The sequence below is a fragment of the Folsomia candida genome, unplaced genomic scaffold (assembly GCF_002217175.1).
Source record: "Folsomia candida strain VU population unplaced genomic scaffold, ASM221717v1 Fcan01_Sc040, whole genome shotgun sequence".
In the NCBI taxonomy this organism is placed as follows: Eukaryota; Metazoa; Arthropoda; class Collembola; order Entomobryomorpha; family Isotomidae; genus Folsomia; species Folsomia candida.
Genome location: NW_019091232.1, coordinates 743,545 through 755,864, shown reverse-complemented (window position 1 = coordinate 755,864; position 12,320 = coordinate 743,545). Strand labels below are relative to the sequence as shown.

Genomic DNA, 12,320 nt, shown 5'->3' with positions numbered 1-12,320 from the left:
GGACACGGTAAATATTTTGTCAAAATACAGTATTTTGAGCCCGGTTCTTCCCTGGGTTTGGATTTCCGGGGCTGTTACACCCACAAAAAAAGACGAAAATCTACGTGGAGAAGGCAGCAGTCGTACGAAATTACAGGTTTTGTGAAGAAATTAACTTTTTATCGGGGTCAAAATACAAAATTTGTAGAAAATCGTGAAAGCCATGTATTTCAACCCCGATAAAATAAGTTAATTTCTTCCCAAAACCCGTATTTTCGTACGAGTACTGTCTTCTCCACGAGGATTTTCGTCTTTTTGTGGTTGTAACAGCCCCCTAAAATCCAAACCCTGGGAGGAACCCAGCTCAACATACTTCAAATTTTGATCAAGTATTTTCCCTAACTGTGCAAAATTTTTGAAAAAATGGGACAAATTTCTGACCTGTTTTCCATCCGGGGTGAACAAGCATGCCCACAAAATGTTGAGAACGGAGCCAACAATGCACAGCCAGGAGAACACGATGAAGACGATTTCCATCCAGAACTGGGGTCGAAGACAGAGCGACGAGTTTGAGTCCGTGGGGCAGACTTCCCAAACCGCGTGGGCCCGACAATTGACATGGGCGTGGGTTCCGACCACGGCTGCGATGAAGATGATCACCTATGAAGGAAGGAATTTGGTCTTATGGTGTTAGTTAAGCAGTGGCCGCGGAAGGAAGTGTGGGGGGGACATGTGGGGACATTAACATTGTAGGAGGGAGGGAGGGAGGGGTTTATATAAAATGGGCAGATGATGCGGACATCGAATAAGCGTAGGGGCATTGTCCCTCTGTCCCCACCCACCCTTCCGCGGCCACTGCTTAAAGGTATGTTACCCTTGTTTAATCAGTGGCCGCGGAAGCCGTGAGGACATCGGGGGACGCTAACATTGCAGGATAAGGAGAGGGAAGGGTTTGTAAAACATAGGCAGATAATGGGGACATCGAACAACCGTGGGGACATTGTTCCTCTGCCCCCACGCCCCCACGGGCCGTGTCAACAAGCTTGTGATATAAATATGTATGTATGTACATACCAAGCAGCTAATTTTCAGCCCGTACGTACACGCAACCCGAATCATGATGATGCAGGCAGTCTCGAACGATCGAGTCGAAATTGACTACAAATTTGAATACATAAAAATTTGATTCCAGGAATTATACATATTTTTCCAGACGGACGTCTGTAAGCCAAAGTTCGGTTCAGACGAGACGTTCGAAGTGTTCAGACGAGACGTTGCTAAGCCATGTCTGGTGGCATGCATACGTTTCGAAATTAGCCGGAGTCTTTCGAAAATGTGCTGCCTTATTTTGGCCCGAGTCGGGTTGTTATCAATGTCAGTGGCCGCGGAAGGGTGGGTGAGGACAGAGGGACGATGTCCCCACGGTTATTCGATGTCCCCTCCCTCCTCTATCCTACAATGCTACTGTCCCCACGGCTTCCGCGGTCATTGATTAATACTAATAGATTTAGGTGGGTAAAATATCATATCATCAGTACAACAAAGAGGTCGATGCCGTCGATCTTACCCCTCCGAAAACACGCCGGCGCCGCCCCCGCCGACATAAATTTTATTTTATCAACCATGTCGTCCGATAACTCTAATTCTAATAAATTTTATTTCGTATTCCTTCAATATTGCGACGCAGCGACGCCGAAAGAAACACAAAAATGCCAAGTTGTAAGTACCCAAATGTGACCCTTTTCTAAAACGTATGGTTTTTTTTATTAGATTTCCGACCCCCCAAAAAATCAGTACATATATTTTCACACTTTCGCAAATTATGAATAAAAATATCGAATTATGATGAATTAAGTATATATATATGATGCCTATTTACATATTTTAAATCTTGATCGTCTCGTTCTACATGCAAAGGGTCCCGGCAGAGCTGAAGTACAGAACGCTGGCCAACAAGGAGAGCGCCTGGGGATAAAAAATGCAAAATTTTTGTAACAAAAATTCCTGTAAAATTTTAAAATTTTACAATTCGAAATTTCTCTCACCCCAGCTGCGATCTTGTCAATATACAAATCCGCTTTTCTCACTTCAGTTTTAAAAGCTTCTGGCAACTTGTCCGTATGATGAGCGTTGTCAATTTGCACGGCCGCCGCGATGATCAATGCACCACTGATCAAGGTCAAAATTCCGGCGAGGGATTGGCACCCGGAATCCTGTCGGATCAGATCATAAATTTACATTTCAAAATTTTATAATTACACAATTTCATAAGTTTACAAAATTGGGAGAGGAGAAATATTTTGTCAAAATACAGTATTTTTTTGAGCTCAGTTCTTCGCAGGGTTTTAATTTCCAGGGGCTATTACACCCACAAAAAGGCGAAATTCTACGTGGAGAAGGCAATAGTCGTATGAAAATACAGGTTTTGTGAAGAAATTGACTTTTTATCGGGGTCAAAATACTTTATTCTCGTAAAATCGTGAAAACAATGCCTTCTGACCGTTAATAAAAAGTCAATTTCTTCAAAAAAAACAGCATTTTCGTACGACTCCTGCCTTCTCCACGTAGATTTTCGTCTTTTTGTGGGTGTAACAGCCCCCGAAATCCAAACCAAGCCCAAAATACTACTGTATTTTTCCCCAACTGTGCAAAATTTTTGAAAAGTGAGATATTTAATTTAAATTTTCTGACCTGTTTTCCATCCGGGGTGCACAAGCATGCCCACAAAATGTTGAGAATGGAGCCAACAATGACCAACCAGGAGAACGCGATGAAGACGATTTCCATCCAGAACTGAGGTTTGAGACATAGCGATGGATCAATGTCCTTGCAATTTTCCCACAATTTGTGTTGCGCACAGTTGACATGGGCATTCGTTCCGATCACGGCTGCGATGAAGGTGGTCCCCTAAAAGAAGCAGGAATTTGACCTTATATTCAGTGTTTCGGGTGGAAATAGTTGGAAGAAATAAGGGCAAGAAAGTGTTTTTTTTTTGCAGGTGGATATTTTGACCTGGGAGAAATGCACGACGCGTGGCTGGATGGCGCACGTTTCTTGCACTTTCTCCCAGTTTCTTGCACCTCACATTTCTTGCTTTCCAGTGCAAGAGACGCTGCTTATCTTGTCGATAAGCTGATTTTAACAATAAATAGATTTTAAGTATGCATACCAAGCAGAAAATTTTCAGCGCGTAGGTACACGCAACCTGGAGCATGATGATGCAGGCAAACTCGAAAATGGAAATTGACTCTGCTTTTTTTTTGAAGAAAAATCGGAATTTTCAGGAATTTTTGTTCCCCCGGACGAAAATCTGTCCAATTTCAAAAATCTGTTCAGACATAGCCCGCATTTAGACGAGGCGTTGCGTTGCTAAGCCAAGATATTTGTGAATTTAGCCCAATTTTTAATCAGATTAAAAAAGAAAGGTAATCGATATGGGTTAAAAATGGTTTCGAAAAATTGTGACTTTTTCGGGCCCTATAAATATTTAAGTCATTTTTTACAATTCAAAATCAATCCGGGGTTTTATTGAGAAACTTATTTTACGTTGTGAATAAACTTGCATGATCAAGATTTTGAATTCGTCCCAATAAAAATTAATCCGATCAAACGCCAAGATTGAAATAGGTCAAGTTTTTCTATACTCTTTGATTACCGTTTTTTTTGTTAACTCGCCTTTTTTACTGCAATAAAACTTACCTCAACTTCAAAAAATATCAACGTTCTAAAATTGTTTGAGTTTGCATACACACATAAATATGTAAATCTACAAACTCCAGTATGTATTTTTTACAAAAAAAGTAAAACTAGTTTTTAAGTTATTTTTTTTACCCAAAATTATGTTATATGTAAATGGTAATTTTCAATTACAGCATTGTATCAAATTAATTAATGCGCAATCTATAATTAATGCGGGGGTCTAGAAACTCACGATTTTTTTGCGTTACAATTTATGAACCACACCTGTGACCTTTTTCAAAAAAGCGTATGATTTTATTTTTATTGGATTCCCTGAAAAAATCGTTACATATTTTTCCACTTTCGCAAATTTTGTAATACATATGTATTTGTCGAATTATGACGAATCAAGTATCACGATTATTTTTCATCTTGGTCGTTTCCTCTTCTAAGTAAAAGGACCCCGGCAGACGCAAAGTACAGCAAACTGGCCAAAAAGGAGAACACCTGATGGACCACAAAAGTGTGTCAAATTTTGTGAAAATTTTGTGAAAATTGTAATTAAATTTATCTCACCCCAGCTGCGATCTTGTCAGTATAATAATCCTGACTTCTCCGAATAGGTTTGTCCCATTCTGTCACCAAGCTGGGATCATTAAGCTTGTTGTCAATGTGCAAGACCGCCGCGATCATTAACGCCCCGCAGATCAAGGTCAAAAGTCCGGCGAGGGCTTGACACCCGGCATCCTGCGTAGGTCGGATCATAAGTAAATAATTAGTTTAAAAATTTTTTGAAAAAAGCGAGGCTAATTTTCCAGGGGAGGGCAAAATATTTTATCAAAATATGTACAGTAATTTGGAACTCTTTTCTTCCCAGGGTTTGCATTTCCGGGCCTGGCACACCCACAAAAAAACGAAAATCTACGTGGGGAAGACATAAATCAGTCGAAAATACGGGTTTTGGGAAGAAATTGACTTTTTACAGCAGGAAAAATAAATAGTTTTAAGATTTTTTTAAAAATAAAGTATTTTGACCAGAATAAAAAGTTAATTTCTTAAAATAAAGATGCATTTTCTTACAACTGTTGCAAGTGCAACAGTTGTACGAAAATATGCATTTGTCAAGAACTTTACTTTTTATCGAAGTCAAAATATTTTATTTAAAAAAATCGTGAAATCTATGTATTTTGACCCCGATAAAAAGTTAATTTCTTCACAAAACCCGTATTTTCGTGCGACTGTTGCCTTCTCTGCGTAGATTCTCGTCTTTATGTGGGTGTGCCAGGCCCAGAAATCCAAACCCTGGGAAGAACTGAGGTCAAAGTACGGTATTTTTCCCCCTCTGTAATTTTCTTACCAGGAGCCTATCCGGGGTCCAAATCCATGCCCACATAAAGTTGAGAATGGCCCCCAGAAAGGACAACAAGGCGAACACGATGAACACGATTTCCATCCAGTACGCAGCTCTGGGACTGATCGAACTGTGGTTAAGCTGGCAATCTTCCCAATATCGCGTCAACCGACACGAAACATGGGCGTTGGTTCCGATCACGATTGCGATGAAGAAGGTCGCCTAAGAAGGAATTTCACCTTGAATTATGTATTTTGAAATTGTATTTTGAAGGATTTTGAAGGATATTCACGGATATTCGAACCCAGATTTTTTTGACCACCTCAGTTTGAAAGACTATTAGAAGCAAAATTTAGTGCAGGACTTGAGCGGATCCGCAAAAATAGGCGCCGCAAGTTCGCGAAAAAGCTCGGTTTTCCAACGGGACAGGAATAGGCAAATCTTCCGCTGGAAAACTGCCCGAAATTATCTGAATTTGGGCATCTGTACAAGTTCCGCATTAAATTTTGCTTCTAAAGAGTTGGTCTTTTAAACTGTGCTAGTCAGAAAATAATCTGGTTAGAACATGGTTTGCGTCCCCGTTAGCAGTGTTTCCGGTGGGAGTAATCACTCGCAAGAAATAAGGGGGAGAAAGTGGTTTCTTGCAGGGGAATATTTCGACCTGGGAGAAATGCAAGGCACAAGAAACGACGCCACGCCGCTGTAAATACTTCATACGGCGCGTGGCTTGGTGGCGCTGATTTCTTGTACTTTCTCCCAGTTTCTTGTATCTCGCATTTCTTGCTTTGCAGTCCAAGAAAGGTAACAAACCACCAGCAAGATTGCTTGTCTTGTTGTCAGTAAGCAAGGTGTCAATATGCTGATTTTATAAATATATATGTATACCGAGCAGAAAATTTTCAGCGCGTGGGTGACCTCAACGTTGATCTTGATCATAATAATAATGCAGACAAATCGGGTCGAGATTGACTAAAAATTTTGAATAAAAATCAGTTTTTTTTAAATTTTTCTGAATAATAATCGAGTCCCAGGAATTTTTACCGGAATCCGATTTCAAAGCTCTGTTCGGAAGAGGCGTTGCTAAGCCGGGGGACATTTTTATTTTCTGATCTCGTACATATTTATTTTAGTATTTTTTATTAAATTTAACTATAATTGTTGAATCCATAATATTAGCATAACTACAATAGATATATAAATGAAATTCTTTATAACATAAATATCTCCTCCAGCTTGTGTCCTTTTGGAAGGGATCCTAAAATGGATGCTACATCCCCTCTTTGAACAGTGATACTCATTCTCTGCAATAAAAAGGATGTCGCCCTCTTCTCTTCTGTGATGTTTGTGATTCTGGACCCGATTTCTTTAATAAATGACAAGCCATCTTTACCCCAAATCCCTGTTGTTTCGATGGCTATTGGGACAAAAAGGAAACTGTCCATTTATTTTATTAATTTACAATTTAAAATTATTGGAGCTTTATTATGGAAAACGTATTTTATTTTGTTAAGAAAATTTCATAATTAAAAATTTTGAAAATCAAATCATCAAAATTAATGTGATGAAACGCCAAGGTTGAAATATGTCAAGTTTTTCTATACTCTTTTATTACCTTTTTTGTCAACTCACCTTTTCACAAACCTAAATATGTATTGATTTTTATTTTGTTATCATATTTCCTAACTTTTTAAATTTCTGAAATACATAAAGCAACCAACAATAACTTTACCGTAAAAAATACATATAATATTCTAAAAATTTTTTGCACACATAAATATGTAAATCTACAAAATTCAGTATTCAGTTTTCAAAAAAATGTAAAACTAATTTTTAAGCTGTTTTTTGTATACATAAATTTACATTACAGCATTTTAGCAAATTAATACACAATCTAATTAATGTCAACTTTAATAATAATGTAAGGAAATTGGTCCTTTCGTTTCTTGATTTTGGTCGTTGGTTATGGTTTTCTTCGTCTTTTTTTGTATATCAACTTCAATCTGGTTTCTTCGTCTTTTAGAAAATATTTCACGTATTTAACGTCGATCATCATTAGGCAGTCAGGAAATCTACGTTTTCAAAATTTCCGAAATTTTCCCGACCTCTCGAGTACGTTTTTAAAATTTTCGAAATCTCGAGTTCAGCAAAAATTTCCTGAAACAACAATACGAACAATTTTTAGAAGACAGATTTGAAGAGATAATATTGTCTCCGGAAATTTTGACCCGACCGAGAATTCGGAAAAATTACGGAAATTTTAAAAACGTAGATTTGCTAACTGCCTAAATTAATAAATAGTTATATATTTTCTCGTGACAATCATAATAATGCGTCTCCTCCCCGGCATCATGAAAAAAAGCGAGTGCAGTAACAAAAACGCTAACTAATTAACTAACTATCTTTAAATTGTCACAATTAGATTTTTAAATCCTACATAATTTTATTACTGGATTGACTCCGGTGCACACTACGCTAAAGACTATGTGATACTACTACTTTAATTCTGTGGGGGGTGGGAAATTCTATACTTTTTTAATGGGGTGTCGACGTGGTGGTGGTGGTGCTCGGAAGTGCATTTTCTTGTCCGCATTATTATCACCATTTCTTGTCTCGCGCAATTAATTAAATGTAACGTAATTGGGAATACATTACGTAAGAATAATAATTCATTTAATTAGCAGTGACCGCGGAAGCGTGGGTGGGGACAGAGGGACAATGTCCCCACGGTTGTTCGATGTCCACATCATCTGCCCATCTTATATAAACCCCTCCCTCCCCCTATCCTACAATGTGAATGTCCCCACATGTCCCCACAGCTTCCGCGGCCACTGTTCAGTAGTACTTGGTTTGGTCCTCCAGTTTATGTTTGTGTAATTATTTTGTCTTTAAAAAGTTGTGGTTGTGGTGGTCCCAACAGAGCCGTGAAATTATTGATTGCTTTAAATTCGTGGGGTATTATCTTGTCTGACTTTTTTGGTTACATTTTGAGTCGAAAATTGCATAGGTGTAAAGTTGAAATTGTTTTTTGTTGGTAAATTATGATTATTAATTAGCGTAATTTAGATGTGTAGATCTGATCGTCTGAATGATGTTGTCAGTAAAGGATTTTGTAATTAGCCGTTTTTGGTAGTTAAAACCAAAACCTGTTAAACATCCAAATTTGATCAGATTTTGAAAATTCTTTCACTATTACATAGGTATTTTTTTAATTTGTGACTATCTTTCAAAATTTCTTGACCAGTTTTTCTCATGTCGAAAAACTATAAATCCCCCCAAAAAACTATCCAGGTGCACGAACTTTTAAAATCTGATTTTTGGTGAAGGTTTGAACAAGGAAAATCTGTTTTTTTCGTACTTTTGAGTACGAAAATCTGAGTTTTTTTGGACAATATATATGAGTGGAGACTGAAACCACGTATATATCCAAAGGGGACCAAAATCCCCCAACGACAACATCATAAGCACGCTAGCACATAAGTTCTAACTTTTTCTAAACAACTCATTTACTGCAAATTAATGACTAATTAACTAAATAACGTTCCAAATTATCTAAACTAAACTATACATACATCAAATCCTTGACCTTTTTCCCCGAAAAATAATAATTTAGAAGGTAATCGTCGTAGTATTGCCCGAGGTGGATGCTCCCGTCGTGGTGGTGAGATTTTGACCCGTCGGATTATTCGGTCTCGTCGTGGTGATCGTGGCTGGATAAGAACTGGGTCGTCTCCCCGCCAGCGCAGCGTTGTACTCCAGTTCAGCCCGCATTACGCGGTATCGTTGCAACGCCATGAAGGCGGACGACGCCTGGAAATAGGGGCAAAAAAATTTTCAACTCTCACTAAAATCATAAAAATCAGCACATTTTTAATCATTTGGGAACTTATTTTAAAATTCTGAGTTTCGATGAGTTTCAATTTTTCTGAAGGCTTCGTAAACGTGAGATCTCATCGCCTCCTTGAAAAAGTGTCAAACTCTGGAGTGTATATTTTTTTAAATTTGGAAATTGGAATGAACTGCTCTACAAATTTGTCGTCCAGAATTTTAAAATACATTTTCTAGGCGGAGAAATGATTTAAAATTTGCTAATTTTGGCGAAGCTATTTTTTAAATAAGATTTAATTGTTCCTCACCCAAATAGGGATGGACAGGAATGAGAACCAAATCGCGGCTCGGACCGACGACCCTGCTCCAGCGGCCTCAATTTCCGTTCTATCCGCCTCTTCCCCGCCCGACCACTGCGTTTCCAACATGATGAAACAGATGAGGAAGAGGAACGTCCAGATGGCTGGGGAAAAATATACACAAATATCTGTAGTACGATAAAATCATGACCAAAAGATAACCAATCAGTGAATTGATTCTTGCACTGCAATGTATGCAATGCAAGAAATGTGAGGTGCAAGAAATTGGGAGAAAGTGCAAGAAATATGCATGTCATCTAGCCACGCGCTGTATGGAGTACAGCGGCGGAGCGTAGTTTCTCGCCCCATGCATTTCTTGCAGGTCAAAATTGCTGCAAAAAAACACTTCTGGCAAATGGTTATTTGCACGAAACACGAAAATTATGTGCACAAAAATATGACCAAATCGTGACCAAAAAACTAAAAAAAAAATCATGAACAAGGGCATGCCTAAAAACACGGTCAAAATTCTTACCCGAGAAAATACTCTCCACAAAATAGTACTGGAGACGGTAATGGACAAGGGCGACCTTATCGATGATAAACTCTCCGCTGAAAAAATGGGGTCCAATTTGAATACAAATGTAAAATTTTATGTACTCATACTCCAATTTACATTGCTCACCTGAGGAAAATGATGGCGGCGAGGAGGCCGATGAATGAGACGAAGATGCCAAAAGTGCAGACGCCCTCGGACCCCTCGCCGTACAAGCACTTCTTCTCCTTCGATATCCCGTCGTTGTCCGAAGTGTACGACCACGCCCACGCGTCCACAACCATGCAGCCGTACACGATGATCCCAAAAAGCTGGAAAAAAATAGCAGATCGCTTACAATTACCTCTAAGGCTTGTAATTACCTTAACGAAAAAATCAGAATCATGTCACTCCTCTGGGAATTTATTTTAAAATTCTGGACGACAAATTTGTAGAGCAGGGAGTTGCCATTTTTTAAAAATATACCCTCCAGATTTTGACATTTTTTGAAGGAGGAGATCTCAAGTTTAGGAAGCCTTCAGAAAAATTGAAACTCGTCGAAACTGGCTCAAAAATTCACTGCTATTCCATTAATTAACCAACCGACTACAAATTTGCAGTCCAGCATTTTAAAATAAATTCACAGATTAGAGAAATGATTTTTAAAAATTAACAAAAAACGTTAATTAACAAAGAAAAAACGTGACGAAATTTCCACTCACGAGACACATTGACCTCAAAATGATAGGATTTCTCTTCTTGAAGACGATATTGTCCAAATAATTTGACCCCAGTGGTACCTCGGTCCCTCCGGTGGCGGAAAGTGTCGCCATTATTTATATAGATAATTGGCCCTACGTGTGGTTGCAAATTCAATGCAAATTTTTTGCAATCTTCACTTATTAAGCGTGTCGTATTAGTCGCGATTCTTTTATATGTTTATGTAAATATTCAGTAAATCAATGTCCCCCAAGGTCCCGCAGATAAGCGAATAAATTAAAGTCTAAAAGTACCCCGCAACGTCCCACCTACTTTCTCCTGCAGATAAGTACTTCAGATAAGCTTTGTGCAAATTACCCCAAAGAATAACGTAGTTATTTCCCACCATGTACTTTCTCCTGTGGATAATAACCCAATAATAAATATGATATCGATAGGGCTTTCACCACCAATTTCACCACTTTCACCGCTTTCTCTTCCTCCAACTAACCTTTCGCTCCCCCCAATTAACACAATCTACCCGTGATTACTACTCTCTCATAAAAGGAGCGAGAGACCAGACCAGCCAAGACCCGACCAGTCCTAAATGGATGGATGGATGGGTGAAAGTCAAGTGAAAGCAGCCACCACACCAGAGAGCTTGGTATTGATCTGGGCGAGAATCAACAGGCTTTTTCCACTGCCCAACCAAACCAAACCACTGGCAAAATGATGCCTCACACTGCAAAATCCTATTCCAAGTAAGTGAGCAGAGTAAAGTGGGCCGTGACCAAAAAATGGGGAGAGAAAGTTGAGTTGAGCTCAGGATCGTTCGTTCGTTCCATCATCAATTTACTTTACTTACTTTACTTTCACTCGACAACTTTGAGTGTGAAAACCTCACCTAAAACGAGAGTGAGAGACCAGTATCACTCACTTTACGCGATAGGATAGGATCCTTTATTATATCAGTGGCCGCGGAAGGTGTGGGGACACTTGGGGGATGTTAACATTGTAGGATGGGGGAGCATACCTGTTCAAAAATTTCGTTTTCATTCAAAAGTCAATCATTACGATTTCTGATTGATGATTTTCATTCACGTTTAGTCGTTTTCTTTCAAATTCATTTCACTTCATCGGACTTCATTTATTACTTCGCCCCATGTATTAAGCATAGGGTGAAGAATGAAATGAGTGAGAAATCTTTCATTCACAGTCATTCATCTGAAATGACGGAACCTTTCCATCATTTTCACTCAAATCACAGGAAATTCATTTTCACCCAGTATCATTCACCATCATAATAACTCGAATGAATGAAAGTGAACAGGTATGGTCCCTCTGTCCTCACACTTCCTTCCGCGGCCACTGTTCTTTTGGCATTATTATCACTACGGAACATGTACATTCAGTGGCGGCGGAAGACGTGGGGACGTTTGGGGACATTAACATTGTAGGATGGGTGGAGGGACGGGTTTATATAAGATGGGCAGATGATGCAGACATCGAATAACCGTGGGGACTTTGTCCCTCTGACCGCGGCCACTGTTTTTTATACGGACAGACAGACGTGTCTGCATCTTTTACGTAGATAGGCGACGATCTCCCCATCCTCGAGATGAGAGTGGGTGTTGGGAAGGATCCATATAATAATGCATACGTTCATATGCCTTCATACGAGATATGTACGTATCTTTCGGGGTCAGTATAGGAATTTGTGATGCGATGTGAGATTCCTCCTCATTCGATAAGGACGAGATCAGACCAGGCATGGATGAAATCAAGCCGTCGATGGGTCTCTCGATGCATCTTTTACAGATATATGTAGGACAAAACCTTGGAGTTTTTTTTACTTGGGGAACTTTCTTACAAAAATATTTGCCCGTTTTGCCAACTTATTTAGAATTGAGGTCTCCCAACGTAAGCTCTGTCCGATTTTTAGCAAAATCGATCG

At 39.1% G+C, this 12,320-nt stretch overlaps 3 protein-coding genes across 3 annotated transcripts; all 3 read right to left on the bottom strand.

The window, feature by feature from the left end:
* Nucleotides 1–1,767: 1,767 nt before the first annotated feature.
* LOC110861358 lies at nt 1,768–3,257 on the bottom strand. The gene is made up of 4 exons (XM_035844650.1): nt 3,149–3,257; nt 2,671–2,886; nt 2,025–2,192; nt 1,768–1,944 (listed from the first exon to the last, which is right to left on the bottom strand). The coding sequence occupies exons 1-4, from the start codon at nt 3,191–3,193 to the stop codon at nt 1,885–1,887; spliced, it is 489 nt and encodes a 162-aa protein (XP_035700543.1). The 5' UTR covers nt 3,194–3,257; the 3' UTR covers nt 1,768–1,884.
* Nucleotides 3,258–4,077: 820 nt separating this feature from the next.
* LOC110861314 lies at nt 4,078–6,016 on the bottom strand. The gene is made up of 4 exons (XM_022110418.1): nt 5,894–6,016; nt 5,015–5,230; nt 4,234–4,404; nt 4,078–4,164 (listed from the first exon to the last, which is right to left on the bottom strand). Exons 1-4 carry the CDS (start codon nt 5,942–5,944, stop codon nt 4,078–4,080), a joined length of 525 nt encoding a protein of 174 aa, XP_021966110.1. The 5' UTR covers nt 5,945–6,016.
* Nucleotides 6,017–6,869: 853 nt separating this feature from the next.
* LOC110861313 (synaptogyrin) lies at nt 6,870–11,114 on the bottom strand. Its single transcript, XM_022110417.2, has 5 exons — nt 10,390–11,114; nt 9,818–9,999; nt 9,668–9,744; nt 9,142–9,296; nt 6,870–8,815 (listed from the first exon to the last, which is right to left on the bottom strand). Exons 1-5 carry the CDS (start codon nt 10,498–10,500, stop codon nt 8,615–8,617), a joined length of 726 nt encoding a protein of 241 aa, XP_021966109.1. The 5' UTR covers nt 10,501–11,114; the 3' UTR covers nt 6,870–8,614.
* Between the last annotated feature and the right edge of the window lie 1,206 nt (nt 11,115–12,320).

Coding starts and splice junctions, on each gene's coding strand:
- LOC110861358 (XM_035844650.1), bottom strand. CDS start 3,193: ATGCTCCAGGTTGCGTGTACCTACGCGCTGAAAATTTTCTGCTTG. Junction 2,193..2,670: donor GCACCCCGGATGGAAAACAG/GTCAGAAAATTT, acceptor CTGATCCGACAG/GATTCCGGGTGCCAATCCCT. Junction 1,945..2,024: donor TTGACAAGATCGCAGCTGGG/GTGAGAGAAATT, acceptor TTTTATCCCCAG/GCGCTCTCCTTGTTGGCCAG.
- LOC110861314 (XM_022110418.1), bottom strand. CDS start 5,944: ATGATCAAGATCAACGTTGAGGTCACCCACGCGCTGAAAATTTTCTGC. Junction 5,231..5,893: donor CGCTGAAAATTTTCTGCTCG/GTATACATATAT, acceptor ATTCCTTCTTAG/GCGACCTTCTTCATCGCAAT. Junction 4,165..4,233: donor CTGACAAGATCGCAGCTGGG/GTGAGATAAATT, acceptor GTGGTCCATCAG/GTGTTCTCCTTTTTGGCCAG.
- LOC110861313 (XM_022110417.2), bottom strand. CDS start 10,500: ATGGCGACACTTTCCGCCACCGGAGGGACCGAGGTACCACTGGGGTCA. Junction 9,745..9,817: donor GCCGCCATCATTTTCCTCAG/GTGAGCAATGTA, acceptor CCATTTTTTCAG/CGGAGAGTTTATCATCGATA. Junction 9,297..9,667: donor TGTGGAGAGTATTTTCTCGG/GTAAGAATTTTG, acceptor ATTTTTCCCCAG/CCATCTGGACGTTCCTCTTC.